The 16,134-nt window shown below is 36.1% G+C and overlaps 1 protein-coding gene across 1 annotated transcript in view; it reads right to left on the bottom strand.

Annotated features, from left to right (window-relative positions):
- Nucleotides 1-16,134, bottom strand: part of LOC141332528 (phospholipid-transporting ATPase ABCA1) — a 180,838-nt gene that overhangs the window by 121,129 nt on the left and 43,575 nt on the right. The window contains exons 9-10 of the mRNA XM_073837656.1: nucleotides 9,277-9,416; nucleotides 6,834-6,950 (exon numbers count right to left, since the gene is read on the bottom strand). Coding sequence (XP_073693757.1) covers nucleotides 6,834-6,950; nucleotides 9,277-9,416 — 257 coding nt within the window. The remainder of the gene's footprint in view (nucleotides 1-6,833; nucleotides 6,951-9,276; nucleotides 9,417-16,134) is intronic.

Below are 16,134 nucleotides of genomic sequence, written 5' to 3' on the forward strand. Positions count from 1 at the left end.
CTTTTTCATAACTCCAGTGGACTGCAGCACTGCCATCTAAAGATCACTGTAACCATGGAGGATACATAAAAAATATATATAGCACGTGTCATGTAAGGTACACGTATGGCTCAACATATAATGTGATGCTCTGACCATTGACTTGGTGTGTCACAGTGTTAAAGGTCTCGCACAGGGTAATGAAAAAGTCTAAACAAAATTCACTTCTTTTCCACTCCATCCACACTCATCTTCTCTTCCTCATCTTCTCAATAAGCTCATTTGAAAATGACACTGAGGTAATGGGGAAGGGGGGGTAATGTAGCGATAGAGGGTTCGTCTGAAGGTGTGTCGCTGGTTAATCCCTTTCCTGCTGCTGGTGAAAATGATCCTGCACTTACCCATAATTACCTTCTCCTTTCATGCACCCTATCACAGAGGAGGGGCAATAAACTCTCTCTCTCACGCACACACCTGTGAGCGAGATGGAGGGTTTAAGAGCTTTTGCGTCTGTCTTCATTCGTGAGAGGTGTGTGAGAGACTCTCTTTCATTCTCAGCTGAGGTGACTCATCCATAACAATAATGGACACTGAACCACATTCACAATGGAAGATAAGTCTTGTGTATTTGTCAAATCACTAATAAAGCACTTCCTGATGAAATACAGCATATTAACCTCTGGAATGTCCGGGTGCTGAGAGCATTTGGTTGCACAAGTTGCCTGTTTATTTTTGGTAAAGACTGGTTTGAAGACTTGGAAGAATAAGGAGATCGGCCTACAGGTGTGATTTACCTTTGAAGACCATTCAGAGTGGCCAGAATGAAAACAATGACTTTACAGTCTCAAAAAAAAAAAAATGCAATAAAACTAAATAGTTCTTGTCTACTCTGTAGGAAGCGAGACCAGTAGAGTCGCTAGGGCAGGGGTGCCCAAACTCAGTTCTGGAGGGCTGATGGCTTACAGAGTTTAGCTCCAACTTGCCTCAACAAACCTGTCTGAAAGTTTCTAGCATGTCTAGTAAGAGCTTGACTAGCTGGTTCAGGTGTGTTTTATTGGGGTTGGAGCTAAACTCTGCACAACCGAATCACCCCTGCGCTAGGGATTATTGGCCCATTGCACAGCATTTTTTATGGGGCCTACTCAAAATTAATTAGGCCCCCCAAAGGACACTGTTGTTGCTCTGTCCCCCTTTTCTCCCAGTTGTGATGCCTCTGAGCAAGACATAGAAAATTATTTTGTTGCTACCCTTGTTAACGAAGAGAATAAGGATGTTGTACTGGCCAAGGTTGAGGAGTATATGGAAACGTATTCAGATGCATGAGCGGGATCTTTCTCTCTGGGGGGAAAAGTAGAGGTGTACGTTTCCTCGCTTTACGAATTGCAAATTTTGAACTAGGCGACCAAACAGGCAAGCACATCCGCTACAATTTAGAGGTCTGAATACGAGCCAAAGACTCTCAAATGAGTGCTTGACATTAGCTGAGACACATTCGGAGTGTATAAGCAATCCACGCTGCTTTGCAAACTCGTGAAATGCCAAGTGAGCTTATCCTGCAAGTCACCAACAGAACTCCCACGAGACGGAGACAATTGAAACTCACAGAATAGTAAGAAACGAGCTATCCAAAAGATTCCCTGCAATAAACCACAGGAATCACAGGACAAGTTCTTGGGTGCGGCTAACAAGGATAGTGCACTGGACCGACTGCACGGTTGAAAATAGGTCAGACAGCGCTTTCAGTTTGATACAGGAGCTGATGTGTGTGTGATAATTGAGGAGACATTCACACAGCCGTCACCGAGGAAAGAACAGCTCCAGCTGAGGCTTCTCTCAGCGGTGCAGGAGGTTGTGAAAGTACCAGTGTTAAAGTCGAGACCAGCTCACTCAAGACCGAGTCCAGGCCAAGACCTGTGTAGGTTGAGCCCGAGCCAAGACTGAGTCTTGAAGAGGGTCGAATCCAAGTCAAGACTAAGACCAGAAGAGAGTCTGAAAGATTCAAGCAGTGTAAATCTTCTTTACTTCCATGTCAATGAAGCCTAGATTTGCATCAGTGTAACACACTGTGATTCATTTACACTTAAAAATAAAGGTTTCAAAAGAGGATGTTGCAGGATATTGACTTTTTCTCAGGGTTTTTCCATGATAAAGAACCTTTTGCGCACTGGAAAAGTTCAGTGGATGTTAAATGAATAGTTCAACCAAAAATGAAAATTAAACTTTTGATTATCAGAATAAATTGGGAGAAATGTTTTCCATCACTTGCTCACTAATGGATCCTCTGCAGTGAATGGGTGCCGTCAGAATGAGAGTCCAAAACTGAAATGTTGAAAATATTACCATAATCCACAAGTAATTCACACCACTCCAGTCCATCAATTAACATCTTGTGAAGCCAAAAGCTGAGTGTTTGTAAAAAAAAAAAAAAAAAAAAAATCAGTCATTAAGACATTTTTATCTAGTCCATACTCCATACTCCATAATAATGCCTCTTCCAGCGAAAAAGTCCATCTCATATTTGTTTAGAGCTATTTTGCACTGTAAGTGGTGCTTGATCTGTGCAGATTTCTCTCCCGATTCAGACCAGACCACTTTTTTCACTGAAGGAAGCATTATAATGGATTACGGACTCATATTTTGGAAAGAAGCAATGGTTTGAAGATAAAAATGTCTTAATGATGGATTTATTTCTTACAGACATGCAGCTTTTGGCTTCTCAAAATGTTAATTTGATGGACTGGATTGGTGTGGATTATTGTGATGTTTTTATCTGCTGTTTGGACTCTCATTCTGATGGCACCCATTCACTGCAGAGGATACATTGGTGAGCAAGTCATGGAATTATGCATTTCTCCAAATCATGATACATTTTGGATGGCATGAGTTTTCCTTTTTGATGAGTTATTCCTTTAAAAGTTCTTCATGGAACCATGGAACTTTATTATTAAGAGTATTCCAGAGACACAACAAGATACATCAGCACAGACAACACATATCTGAGCCTCATTGTCATATTCGAATATTCCCGAGTTCATTAAAAATAGTCTTGAACTCGAGACAGTGTCTGATCTTGAGTACAACAACTCTGGAATGCACTTTAAGGGAAAGGAGCCTCCAGAGTCGGGCATGAGCTTTAGAGCTGGGTCTAGTTAAAATGAATCAAAGGATGCATCTCACAGGGTGAAAAGTTGAAAACTGATCTAGTGAAAATCATCTTAACAGAGAAATTGAGCTCTATGTTGCAGTTGCAGCACATCAAGTAGGCCTACCCCTCCCTCTGCTACAATAGGTGAAAGCTGAACTCAAGCGTATGGAGCAAGAAAATGCTCTTGATGAAGTAACAAGCCATGGTGGTGTGCAGCCATGGTGTGGGTAATAACGTCCCGTGGAGATGCCCCCATCCGTGTCGATTAAAGCAGTGAAGAGGGTGAAATTCATTCTTCCCACCGCAGAGAATGTAATTGTTGAACTCTCTGCCTCTGGTTTATTTAGCTCCTTAGATACAGCAAGTGGGTTTTACTAGATTCCTCTCGATCAAGCCACAAGCTGACCGCTTTAATCACAATAAATGTCCTGTTTTGAATTATCCCTGGTCCAGAATTATTTCCAAAGAAAAAAAAAATGGAAATAAGTAAAAGCACAAAAGCACATTATAAGTGACCCAAACTAACAACACTTGGAGAGGTGAAGTTTATGTGAAGAAGCAATGCATGCATGAAATAGTCAAAAAATTATACACCATGCAGAATCTGCAAAATGTTAATTAACTGACCAAAATGAGAGGGATCGTACAAAATGCATGTTAAGAAATTTACATGAGAAAATAATAGTTGAATTTATAAAAATGACCTCGTTCTTTGCTTTTTTTTTGTTTTGTGATTGTTGTTCACCTTGTTTGTCCTGAACAGTTAAACTGCCTGCTGTTCTTCAGAAAAATCCTTATGGTTCCATAAATTATTTAGTTTTTCCAGCATTATTGTGCATTTGAACCCTTTCCAACAATGACTGTATGATTTTGAGATCCATCTTTTTACACTGTGGACAACTGAGGGACTATTATAACTATTACAGAAGGTTCAAACACTCACTGATGCTCCAGAAGGAAAAAACATGCATTTTCATTTTTTTTTTTTTTTTTTTTGCAGTTTTAAGCTTCTGAAATAGTTGCATATGAGTCCCTCAGTTGTCCTCAGTATGAAAAGATAGATCTCAAAATCATACAGTCATTATTGGAAAGGGCTTAAATATACAAACACACACACACACACACACACACACACACACACACACACACACACACACACACACACACACACACACACACCTGAAGGATTTCTCTGAAGAACAGCAGACAGTTTAACTGTTCAGGACAAACAAGGGACTCATAAAAAAAAAAAAAAAAAAAAAAAAAAAACAGCTGTGGATCATTCAGGTAACAACACAGTATTAAGAATCAAGGGGATGTAAACTTTTGAACGGGGTCATTTTTATAAATTTAACTAATATTTTCTCTTGTGGACTATATGTAAACATATTTTATGTGAAATATCTTATTCAGATCTGTAGCCTACTAAATAAAAAAATAACATGCATTTTGTATGATCCCTCTAATTTTGCTGAAATAATTAACATTTCGCAGATTCTGTGAGGTGTATTCGAAAATGCAACATTTTTTATTTTTTCTCAAATTCACATAGGTCACCGAAATACGGAAAAACATCCCCTTCAGAGACTGGGTAAAAGATGGTAGACTCTTACATGGATAAAGTTCTTGTCTTTGCTGAAACAGAAAAAGGCCTCCAGAATAACAAAGACCTTCATGGCGTACCACTCAGGAATCAAAGGCTGCATATGAAGTTCATGCAATTCAGTTGCAATGCAGAGCATGATCCTGAAATGAGACGGCACTCTCATGGGGCCCAGATCACATGACGAAAGCTGAAATAACTACGTACGGGACGCTGCTTCTGTCATCAATAACACCTCAGAAAATGAAGTGCACCAGGGTGAACACTCAATTAGACGACCACAAACGGGCGGCCAGGATACACGGCGAGGGCATCCAAGGTCACCGTAAGATTTTCAGGTGAGTCTGAACACCAGTTATTCTAGTGAAAGGTTTGTTGGTCCTTGACAGAATTCACAGCGGACATCAAGGCCTGCGCGGGTGTCACGAAAGAGCCAAGCAGTCAGATCGCTGGCCTTTATTTCACAGGACATTAAATTCAGTGTGCGGACGCGCTCGTACTGCAGCGGGACAAGGGCAGCGCGGCCCATCTCGAGAGAATTACCCTACGGACCGCCGGAGAAAATAGTGATAGATCTGTGTGAACCAGTAGCATTAGATTACATTACAGATCCTGACACTCTCTCTTCTCTCTCCAGCATCCAGGACACTGGAAATAAATGTGCTCTTTTGCCACTGAAAGCAAGTCAAGAATTTATGCATGCATTTTTCAAAGTTACAAATAAAGACTATTGGAGTGCATTTTATTCTACATGTCATTTTATTTCAACTTTTGCAATTATTTTGAATTTACTAGTAGTTTCAAAGTGAAAATTATTTAAAATTAATTCCTGTATCATTTTTTGTTCATTGTGCGAATAAAACCCCAATGTTTCTAGAAAAAAAAAAAAGCAAAATCTGTTATTTTGGCATGTTAAAGTCAGAAAATGATGTACGCATTTTTCAAAGATGTAAATAAAAATTATTGGAGTGCATTTTATTAGTCATTCTACTTCATGCAGTTTTTAAAGTTGTAAATAAAGACTATTGGAGTGAATTTCATCAGTCATTATACTTCTAAATATCATTTTAATTTAAGTTTCTTTGCAATCATTATGTGTGTGTGTGTGTGTGTGTGTGTGTGTGTGTGTGTACCTGGTATTCATCACGTTGTGGGGACCAAATGTCCCCACAAGGATAGGAATACCAGTAGATTTTGACCTTGTGGGGACATTTCTCAGGTCCCCATGAGGAAACAGGCTTATAAATCATGCACAATGAGTTGTTTTGATGAAGTAAAAGTGTGCACAATCTCCTGTGAGGGCTAGGTTTAGGTGTAGGGTAGGTGTAGGGCCATAGAAAGTACGGTTTGTACAGTATAAAAACCATTACGCCTATGGAATGTCCCCATAAAACATGTAAACCCAACATGTGTGTGTGTGTGTGTGTGTGTGTGTGTGTGTGTGTGTGTGTGTGTGTGTGTGTATATATATATATATATATATTTTTTTTTTTTTTAAGGAAAGTTGCAGTATTTAATAACTTTTTAAACCATTTTTTAAATAAACGTTTAATTCTTATGCTTCTGCTGTGATTATTTTTAAATCAAATTATAATTAGAATATAAATACAATTATAATAAAATAAATTATTTTATTTTAACTATTTAAAAATTACATGTAAAGCTCTTTGAATTACCATTGTGCATGAAATATGCTTTAGAAATAAACTTGCCTTGCCTAAATGATTTATCAATGCACTTCATTATTTTTTTAATTCATGCACTCTTGTAATCTTTAATCAAAATCATTGACGTCTCCTTCCCTCGTAACAGCATCTTGCATTTACATCTGCCTCCGTTTAGTTTGCAACACCCACTTTTTACAATGCAATCAATTCCTGATGGATAGAATCAAGTCCTGTTTAGTCCTGGCTTTATTGGTCGATAACCTTATTCATTCATATGCATCAGCAGCTGCCTGCCATCTCATAAATGCATTCATTTGATAAAAAAAAAGCATCATGTTGCTCACACTGATGACACAGGCCACTTGTGTGATTTCTCAGCCCTGTTAACCCTCATTCTGCATGACGCATCTGCACTCGTTATAATTCATATAGTTCTCACCCTCAGTGTGTTGATCTGTGTGCCGTTGTTGAAGAAATCCCAGATGAAGTCTTCGTTCGCCAGCCAGGCCTCTGCCAGTTCGCCCACTTTAGCCAGAGCGTCAAAGGTGCGGTTGGCCTGATGAAAGAGACGCTGCATTGAATGCATTTGGAAAATTCTTCGGACACTTAGTAGGCAGCTCATCTCACTGGAAACTGCACTAAACAGTCAAATATTTTTATTTTCCACTATATGTCGCTGTACCACTGGATAGTATTAGAGGAGTTTTTCATTGAGTTGATCAGAACACTGGGTGAGTACTTCTGCAGAGATGTAGGATGATTTTGAAATGATTTTTTAAATTGAAAGAGAAAGACCCTTCTTCCTCGGCTGGGATCGTTTACAAATGCATTTGGGATCGTTTGAAGATGCATTTAAGGCGAGATACTAAAAAAAAAAAAAATACTAATAGTTATCGCCTTACTTACCTTACTTACTTAAGTTAATTGACTGCATTGACAATTGCTAGTATTTTTTGTATTACAAGTTTTCGAAAATGTTAGGTTTAAATATGCATATGAGCACTATTTAATGAAATATCAGCTAATTTGCATACATTTCTAGTACACAAATCTAAACATTGGATGAAGTCAGTTTCAAAACTCTTGTCTAATTTTATTTGACATTTTAGAGTCAAATGTTTTTACAGAGGAGATTTTGAGTATCTCATTTTGTCACTCCATAATTCAGAAAAAAATTGAACTGACAGAAAACAATGTATTATTTATTTATTTTTTACCATTTTGGGGAAGGAATAAAATGTTGTATAAAATCAAGCAAATTATATATGAATAAATCCCTCAGAATATAGACAGAAAAAAAGTAATGTGTGGTGTATGTGTAAGTGCTACTGAAGTGGAGATTTATGGCTCAGTGTAGGAGGAAAAACTCACTTTGAGAAAACGGCTTTTAAAAATATGCATTTTAATTAAAATCTATTGACACAAATAGATCAAGTGCTATAAAAGAAACACTTAAAGCTGTCTTTTGGGTGTTTTCTTTCAACTAGTCTGAAGAAAAAAAAAAAAAAAAAAAAAAAACTTTATGAAATGCAAAAAAGCCCAAAATCTCAAAAACAGCGTTTTAGCCTGCAATGTCTCCCATTAAAGGGCTCTAAATGATCCCAGCCGAGAAAGATGGGTCTGATCTAGCGAAACGAATGGTTATTTATTTATTGTATTATATTTTTTCAAACTTTTTTAACCTCATATGCTCGTGTTGTCTTGCTCTGCCTGAACCTCAACTACAAAATCATGCTACATTGCCTTTTTACCTTTTTTATTAAGGGTGTTTTATCTTCTTTGCATGTTCACTTTGCAAACACTGGGTCGGTACTTCTGCAGTGATGTAGGATGATTTTAAAATGATTTTTGAAGTTTAGGCAGAAAATAGTTTTTCGACCTACGCTACACTCACAGTATGATGCCATAGAAGAACCTTTTTTGTCTAAATGGCTCCAAAAAGAACCTTTAACATCTGAAGAACCTTTCTGTTTCACAAAAGGTTTTTGTTTTTTTCTTGTGGTAAAATAAAGTCCTTCAGATCATAAAAAGGTAAGAAAGAGATGTTTCTTTAAATAACCTTTGACTGAATGTCTTTCTGTGCAACCAAAAAGGGTTCTACTATGGCATCGCTTGAAGAAACCTTTAAAGCACCTTTATTTTTAAGAGTGTAACTGTTTTGAACCAGAGATACGCACTACTCACGCACATCACAGAGAGAGACAAGACAAGCATTTGAAGTATAAAAAAATTAAATAAATAAAATACAGATTGTTTTCCTAGATAAGACCCTTCTTCCTCGGCTGGGATTGTGGGATTCTTTGAAGCTGCATTTAAACTGCATTTTGAAAGTTCAAATTCAGGGCACCATAGAAGTCCACGATATGGAGAAAAATCCTGATATGTTTCCTCAAAAAGCACTTCTTTACGACTGAAGAAAGAAAGACATGAACATCTTGGATGACAAGGGGGTGAGGACATTATCTAGAATTTTTTTTTTTTTAACAACTTTTTTATTTTGATGAATCAAGCTGCAGATTGTACTGCACGTCTCTTAAAACTCATCCAGTGTTTCAGATTAGTGTTACAGAATCCACTGATGTTCTTTCAGTGCATCATTCTAAAAGCGTGTCAGCACTGAAACATGAAACTTTTACACTTGTTTACGCGTCTGTTTGCGTGTGTGAGAACACCAGCTTCGGTTCTCTATGTTTTTCTCTCAGTGCAAAGCTCACAAACAATCTTAAACACACTCGAGCTTGTTATGTGCACATTCATCCCCGTTACACCAATGAGAGTCTGTGCTCTTATTATTCATAAGAGTAAACCATATGCTTTTTTAACGAAGCAGTGCATTAACATCCCTGTGTGTGTACAGTGTGTGTCCGTGTTTGCACATATACCTCTGTGACGATGCTGCGTGTGACGTTTGTGTCGGGTGCGTAGAGGACTTTTCCCTGCAGGAACGGCTGGAAGGTTTTCCAGAGCAGACGCAGACTGGATGTGCTCTCCAGCGTATCCGTCAGGTTTTTACAGAACTCACCTGCAGAGACAGAAGAGTACATGTGCATGAATAAAAAACGAGCGCAGGAGCAGATTCAGACTTAAGATTGACTTCAGGAGTGATTGATGCGTGAGAAACGGTGAGGTTTGTTCATGCGCATCAAGCACATTTGAGCTCATGTTTGCCATATCTGATGTGCTCTATGTGCGTTGATCAGTGTTTATAATAACTGTAACTACATTAAATTCTAATAATAATTACATAACTTTATAACTATGTAATGTAATAATAATTACATGTGACTATGGACCACAAAACAAAAAAGTCTTAAGTATAGCATTGTGACCCATACAATTTATTTTTGGCTGTTGCAATAGGGTCAAAATGGTCAATTTTCATATATGCCAAAAATCATTAGGATATTTAGTAAAGATTATGTTTCATGAAGATATTTTGTAAATTTCCTAACGTAAATATATAAAAACGTATTTTTTGATTAGTAATATGCATTGCTAAGAACATTTGGACGACGATTTTCTCAACATTTTAACTTTTTTGCACCCTCAGATTCCAGTTGTATCTCGACCAAATATTGTCGTAATAAACCATACATCAATGGAAAGCTTATTTATTTAGCTTTCAGATGATATATAAATCTGAATTTAAAAAAAATGACCCTTATGATTGGTTTTGTGGTCCTGGGTCACATATAAAGGAGATTTGGATTGAACAGGTTACATATACAATATTGCATATACAATATTTGTGTGAACATCTTGAAATGTGAAAATAAGCCCAGTTTTTCAATGGATGAAAAAAAAAAAAAAAAAATGATGAGCGATTATTAAAAATACCTACATTTGTGTAAATTATTAAAGTAAATTATATTTGTATTTTTTTGGATGAAATATCCCTTTAAATCCCACTCCAATGAGTGTTTTTTCAGTTGAACATGTTACTTCAACATAAATAATAAAATAAATAAAACTACTGTATATATGCTATTGTTCATATTATATTTTAAATGTTGTACTTTAATATTTCTATACTGTATTGCCCAATCTATTACAAATATTAGAAAATATAATTATTAAATATAAAAAAACAATAACACTTTGAATGAATTAACAAGGTAACAATTTTATAGCTTTATCAAGTTTTATAGTTACTTAACACAATATTCATATTAATTCACAGTGTATCAACTGATGTGAACATGGAACATTTAATCTTAAAAAAATAAATAAATTTGATTATCCATAGCTGAGATTAACAAATGCTGTAGAAATACTGTTTATTCTTAGTTTAATAAATCTTGTATTTAACTAGTGTTAAATAAATAAATAAATGCAAATCCAAATTACTGCTTTTGAAGGTAAAATAAGAATATAACTTACAAATTAAAAATAAATAAATTATAACTATTTAAAAATAACATATAAAAAATACAAAATATTAACAAAATGGTAATAACATCTCAATTATACCAAAATAACAGTCTCCAAAAAGCATTTGCAATATGTGCTTTATATGTGACTCTGGACCACAAAAACAGTGATGAGGGTATATTTTTTTAAATTGAGATTTAAGTCAATGTTTGGCAGAGATACAACTAATTAAAAATCGGGAATCTGAAAAAAAATCTAAATATTGAGAAAAATCGACTTTAAAATTGTCCACATGAAGTTCTTAGCAATGCATGATACTAATCAAAAATTAAGTTTTGATATATTTACGGTATGAAATGTACAAAACATCTTCATGCAATATGATCTTTATTCAATTTCAAAATCGATCATTTTGACTCATACAATGTATTTTTAGCTATTGCTACAAATGTACCAGTGCTACTTAAAACTGGTTTTGTGGTCCAGGGTCACATTTTTGATTATATTTTAGACCTAACCCCAATCTAAACTCAGATTAGAGATCAGGCTTTATCCCTCGATCCTCTGCACTTTCACACCTCCATGTTTAGAGAAGGCTGAAGCTGCATATAAAGCCATTTCTGCACTTTTTCCATGTTCTTCCATGTCGAACAGAAATAACCTCAATGTGCCAAACAGCACTGCACTGCAAGTTCAGAGCTCAATCCACTGGACCAAAACACTTCTGTTTTTATCAGCAGTGATGTAATGATCAGGGGACGAGTTAGAAAACCAATTTTCACATTTAATGTGCAAAGATATAATAATTTTACACTTATTCCTGCAATTAAGAATGAGTATCAAGCATAAATGTGTGCAAGTGTTCAGACCTGATCTCAAATCATGAATTATTTAGAGAGCTGACACTGAACCTAGTTAGGGATCACACAACGGCTGTTTCATGAACAGATGTGTTGAACGCGTTCATAAAAGAGGCAAAATGTACTGGAATTTGAGATCCATTTTATATATATTTCATAGTTAGTCAATTGATATATCTGTTTATTTTAGATAGGATTAAGTATTTGCAATTGAAATATGTGACAAACTACAAGTCTCTAAGCACTACACAAGCAAGGCAGCAAGCATCAGAGCAACTGAAGCAATGAGCAATATTTTCGTAGCAATACGCCAATGTGTTTGTAAAATATTGCATTTTTTGACAAAATTCAAAACGGCAGATGCCAAAAAATAACTGACATAGCTGACAAAATCTGGTATGGTTCAACTCGTCATGATGGACCAAAGCTAAAGAGACCACTTTTGTGATTTCTGGCCAAACCATTAGTTATAAGCAAAAATATCCTGACCACTAGGTGGTGCTGCGCTGAAACACTGCAGGTAACCTCATGGCCTTGCTTGTTATAACACACACCAAGTTTGGTCTTAATATGCCAAACCGTTGCGGAGATATAGCCTCACATACATTTTTGTGTGATTTTCGTAGAATCGTAGAAACTAAAAGATTTTCGTTATTAGAAAATGGTTTGACTAATCAACTTGAATTCCATAACTTTTTGCCAGCATGGTCTCAAGATGATCTGAGTTCATTTTGATGAAAATCAGACAAACCATCTAGGACGAGATAGAAAAAGTAGGTTTCATGACTGTCAGGGCATGGTGCCAAAGACACATACTGAGTTGTGTAGCGATACACCAATGAGTTCGTAAAATGTAGCATTTTTTGACAACATTCAAATTGGCCGACACCCAAAATAGCTGACATGGGAAAATTTGGTATGGTTCAACTCAGCATGACGCACCGAATCTAAAGAGACCAGTTTTGTGATTTTTCGGCCAAACCATTGGGAAGTTATAAGCAAAAAAAAAAAATATAATATCTCCTGACCACTAGGTGGCACTGCACCAAAACACTGTAGATAGCCTCAGGTCATGCTTGTCATAAAACACACCAAGTTTGGTCTCAATACGGCAAACCATTGCAGAGATATAGCCTCACATCCATTTTTGCGTGATTTTTGTAGAATTTGTTTGTGCCTTATTCGAGAACGGTTTGACTAATCAACTTAAATTCCATAACTTTTTGCCAGCATGGTCTGAAGATGATCCGAGCCAATTTTGGTGAAAATCAGACAAACCATCTAGGCATGAGGCAAGGATTCAGAGAAAAAAGAATTTTGACTCTGTGCCTTACGCTTCAAGTTATTAACATAAACATTAGTGAACATTTAGACAAGTGGTGGCGCTAGAGAGTTTGAGTTAGAGACTCCAAACTTGCTATGGTTAATGCTGGGACTGTCCTCTATCAGTGTGCCAAATTTCACAACTTTCGCTCAAGCGATTCTATTGGCTGCCAAAGACTCAACGTTGGAAGAAATAGAAGAAAGAACGCCAAGGGAAGATATTAAAGATAATATTCAATAAATAATGGATGAAATTATGAGATAATATAATAAAGCACATTACAATATTACTAAAAACTTTTTTGACTTTTTTTTTTTTTTTTTTGACAGGGCATTATCCATTAATTTTATGGATATTTCTGTTGATCCTAAAACACGTGAAATACTGATAAAACTCCTGTAATCTACACATTTTTATTATCAGTTATGCTCCTAACTAGGTTAATATCACCTCTGGCTTTCTGTAAATATTTAGGAGAATTGTATGCAGTCATGCATGATATTGATTCTTAAATGCATATAAAAGCAAAAAGTCTTCATTCATTGACGTCTGAGAAACTTCAGGGTAAAGTTGAAGTGTCTTTAAGTGGCTTTATAAATATGACCTCAGGTCAGTGTGCATAAAACAAGTGATCCGCTGCTTTTGTATTTCATTTATTGAATTCTACACTCTTTTTCTTCTCGAATGCGTTTCTTTTGTCTATTCAGTAAAGTCGCTCACAGAAAAGCCTTGATCTCAGCAGGCCCGAACCTCTTGAAATAAACGTCGAATAAATGAAATGCATCACAGGATGACAAATCACCGCCTTCACTCTCCTGCACAACTACATCATGATGCTTCCCAGAGCATCGAGAGCGCCGTCCCGACCAATGACTGTAATGAAATCAGCTCTCCTCAGAAGTAGATGAGGTGACATTAGACTGAACATCCACGCAAACAGATGAACAAAAACACCCTGCAAATACAAACACCTAAACAACATCAAACACCGAGTCGGAGACTATTATTTAGATACTATTCAGTTTTCTTTTCTTTTTTAGTTTACTTTTTAGTCATTCAGTTTGTGCTTTTGTAATATTTATTAAAATATTTAGTTTTATTAACTTCAGTTGTAGTTTAACTTTATTATTTTAACGTATGGCTTATTTCAGTTAGTTTCGTAAGCTTATTGGATTCACCTAATATTTATATTTCATTTGCATATTTATTTCAATTAATGAAAACATTTTAGTTTTAACAGTTTTAGTACTTAAAAAAGTACTTATTTGCCATATGGCTGCACAAACTGAATCAAAACCAAAATCACAATATGGCTTAATGCAATTATCAAATTGTGAGGGTTGCAATTTAAAGTCCCCCTGAAATCAAAATTAAAGTTTTTTGGCTTTTAGTATGAATATATTAGCCTTAAGGTGATCTATAAGCTAGTGTGCTGCAAAACAAAGACAAAATTCGCGTTTACAAGATATGGGCATTCAAAACTTACAGTCTCGTCACTTCCGCCAATATGAATCAAGGATTTGGATGATATCACCGTGCACTTCAGTTTCTCATCAAACGTTCTGTCCAATCAAATGCTCTCTAGAGTCCGTATTGTCCCGCCCCCTACACAGAGACGCGGAGCAGATCATAAGCGCTCATATGTGCGGTCAGCATGTATTAAACTACACAGCCTCAGCATGATAATGATCACTATTTCGTTTTAGCAAGTTTCATATTGAATCTGTGGGGTAATTTATTAGTCTGTGGCGGTCATAAGCTTACAAATGCGGCTTTTCCGAGCTCAACGGCTCTTCCCCGAGCAGATATAAATGGAACGCTATTGGCTATTCAAAATTAGTGGGCGGGGCTGGGCGATATCTTTTTGTTTCAGTTAAAAGTACGTCACCACATAGAATAACGCTGCGTGTTTCAAGGCACTTCAGTGGACCTTTAATGATTTTTTTATTTTTTTATTTTACAGCTGCAGTGTAAAAAAAAATACTACTACTACTATACTACTTACAATTATTATTATTATCTTTTCCCCCATTAAATTGTCTTTTTTTAAATACTCTCTTTAGCCTAGATTTCTTAACTAAAAGTTTTAATCACAATCACACTTAAAAAATTAATGAATAAATAATAATATAGATATTATTATTAATACTAACATACAAACTAGCACAGCAAACCAGAATTTTTTTAACATTTAAATCTAACATTTTAATCACAGTCAAGCCAAAAAAAAAAAAAAAAAAAAAAAAAATCATAATAATAATAAAATTGTTCTGCTTAAATACTCTTTATTCATACATTTAATACACAGCAGTGCAATACTGTGTTTTGTTTTTTAGTAATTTTTATATTATGTATCGCAATTTGGGAAAAAAGGAAAAAAGTTTAATTTTAAAAATAAATTAACAATAATATTAAGTATTATTATTTATTTATTTATTCCCTGCCCCGATAATTTGTAGTTTTTTTGTTTGTTTTTTCAACTATTTTGGTTATCAATAACAACACTGCAAATACTAAAAAGAAGCACCAGTAAATCTTGACTCAAATTTTGCTTTATTACAAATGAGAAAAGTGCAGTAGTTGGAAACCTTAATCTGACACCACATTAGAGGAAAATAGTTTGTATTTTTAGTAAAAACAAGGACCGCTCCTCATATCTTTAAAGCACACATGTTGTTTGAAATTGACATAAATCACTGATGTCAGATGACAAATGTGACATGCTCCCAGTGTATGTCTGCAAATACAAAAAACACAATCATTAATCGACTGAAAGAAGGGCATTTGAGAATTAACCAGCATCCGAGATGCAATCGTTCTGATTCCTGACATATGACTCACGCGGCACTCACTGCTACTGTTTTATTAGCGTACGAGAGTCCAACGACACACCAGAGGAGCGTTCAGCAGATTTACTGAAAGATCAACAGCGCAGCCAAATCTCACAACGCAGTTAAAGTCCCCATTATGTACAGCAGACGCGCAAACACGCCATCCGTATTTCAGAACGCATCTGTTTGCTCTCCCACCAGAGAGACGTCAACGCGGCCTCGTCGACTGACACGTCCCCACGCCGCGCGCGTACAATCCCGACACGGCCGATTCCAAGAGAAAACGGCATCCCATTAGCATGCCAACGGGGCCGAAAAGCCATCAAAACAGAGGCGAGCACAATGCAGACCGGT

This window comes from Garra rufa, chromosome 3 (assembly GCF_049309525.1).
Source record: "Garra rufa chromosome 3, GarRuf1.0, whole genome shotgun sequence".
Classification (NCBI taxonomy): domain Eukaryota; kingdom Metazoa; phylum Chordata; class Actinopteri; order Cypriniformes; family Cyprinidae; genus Garra; species Garra rufa.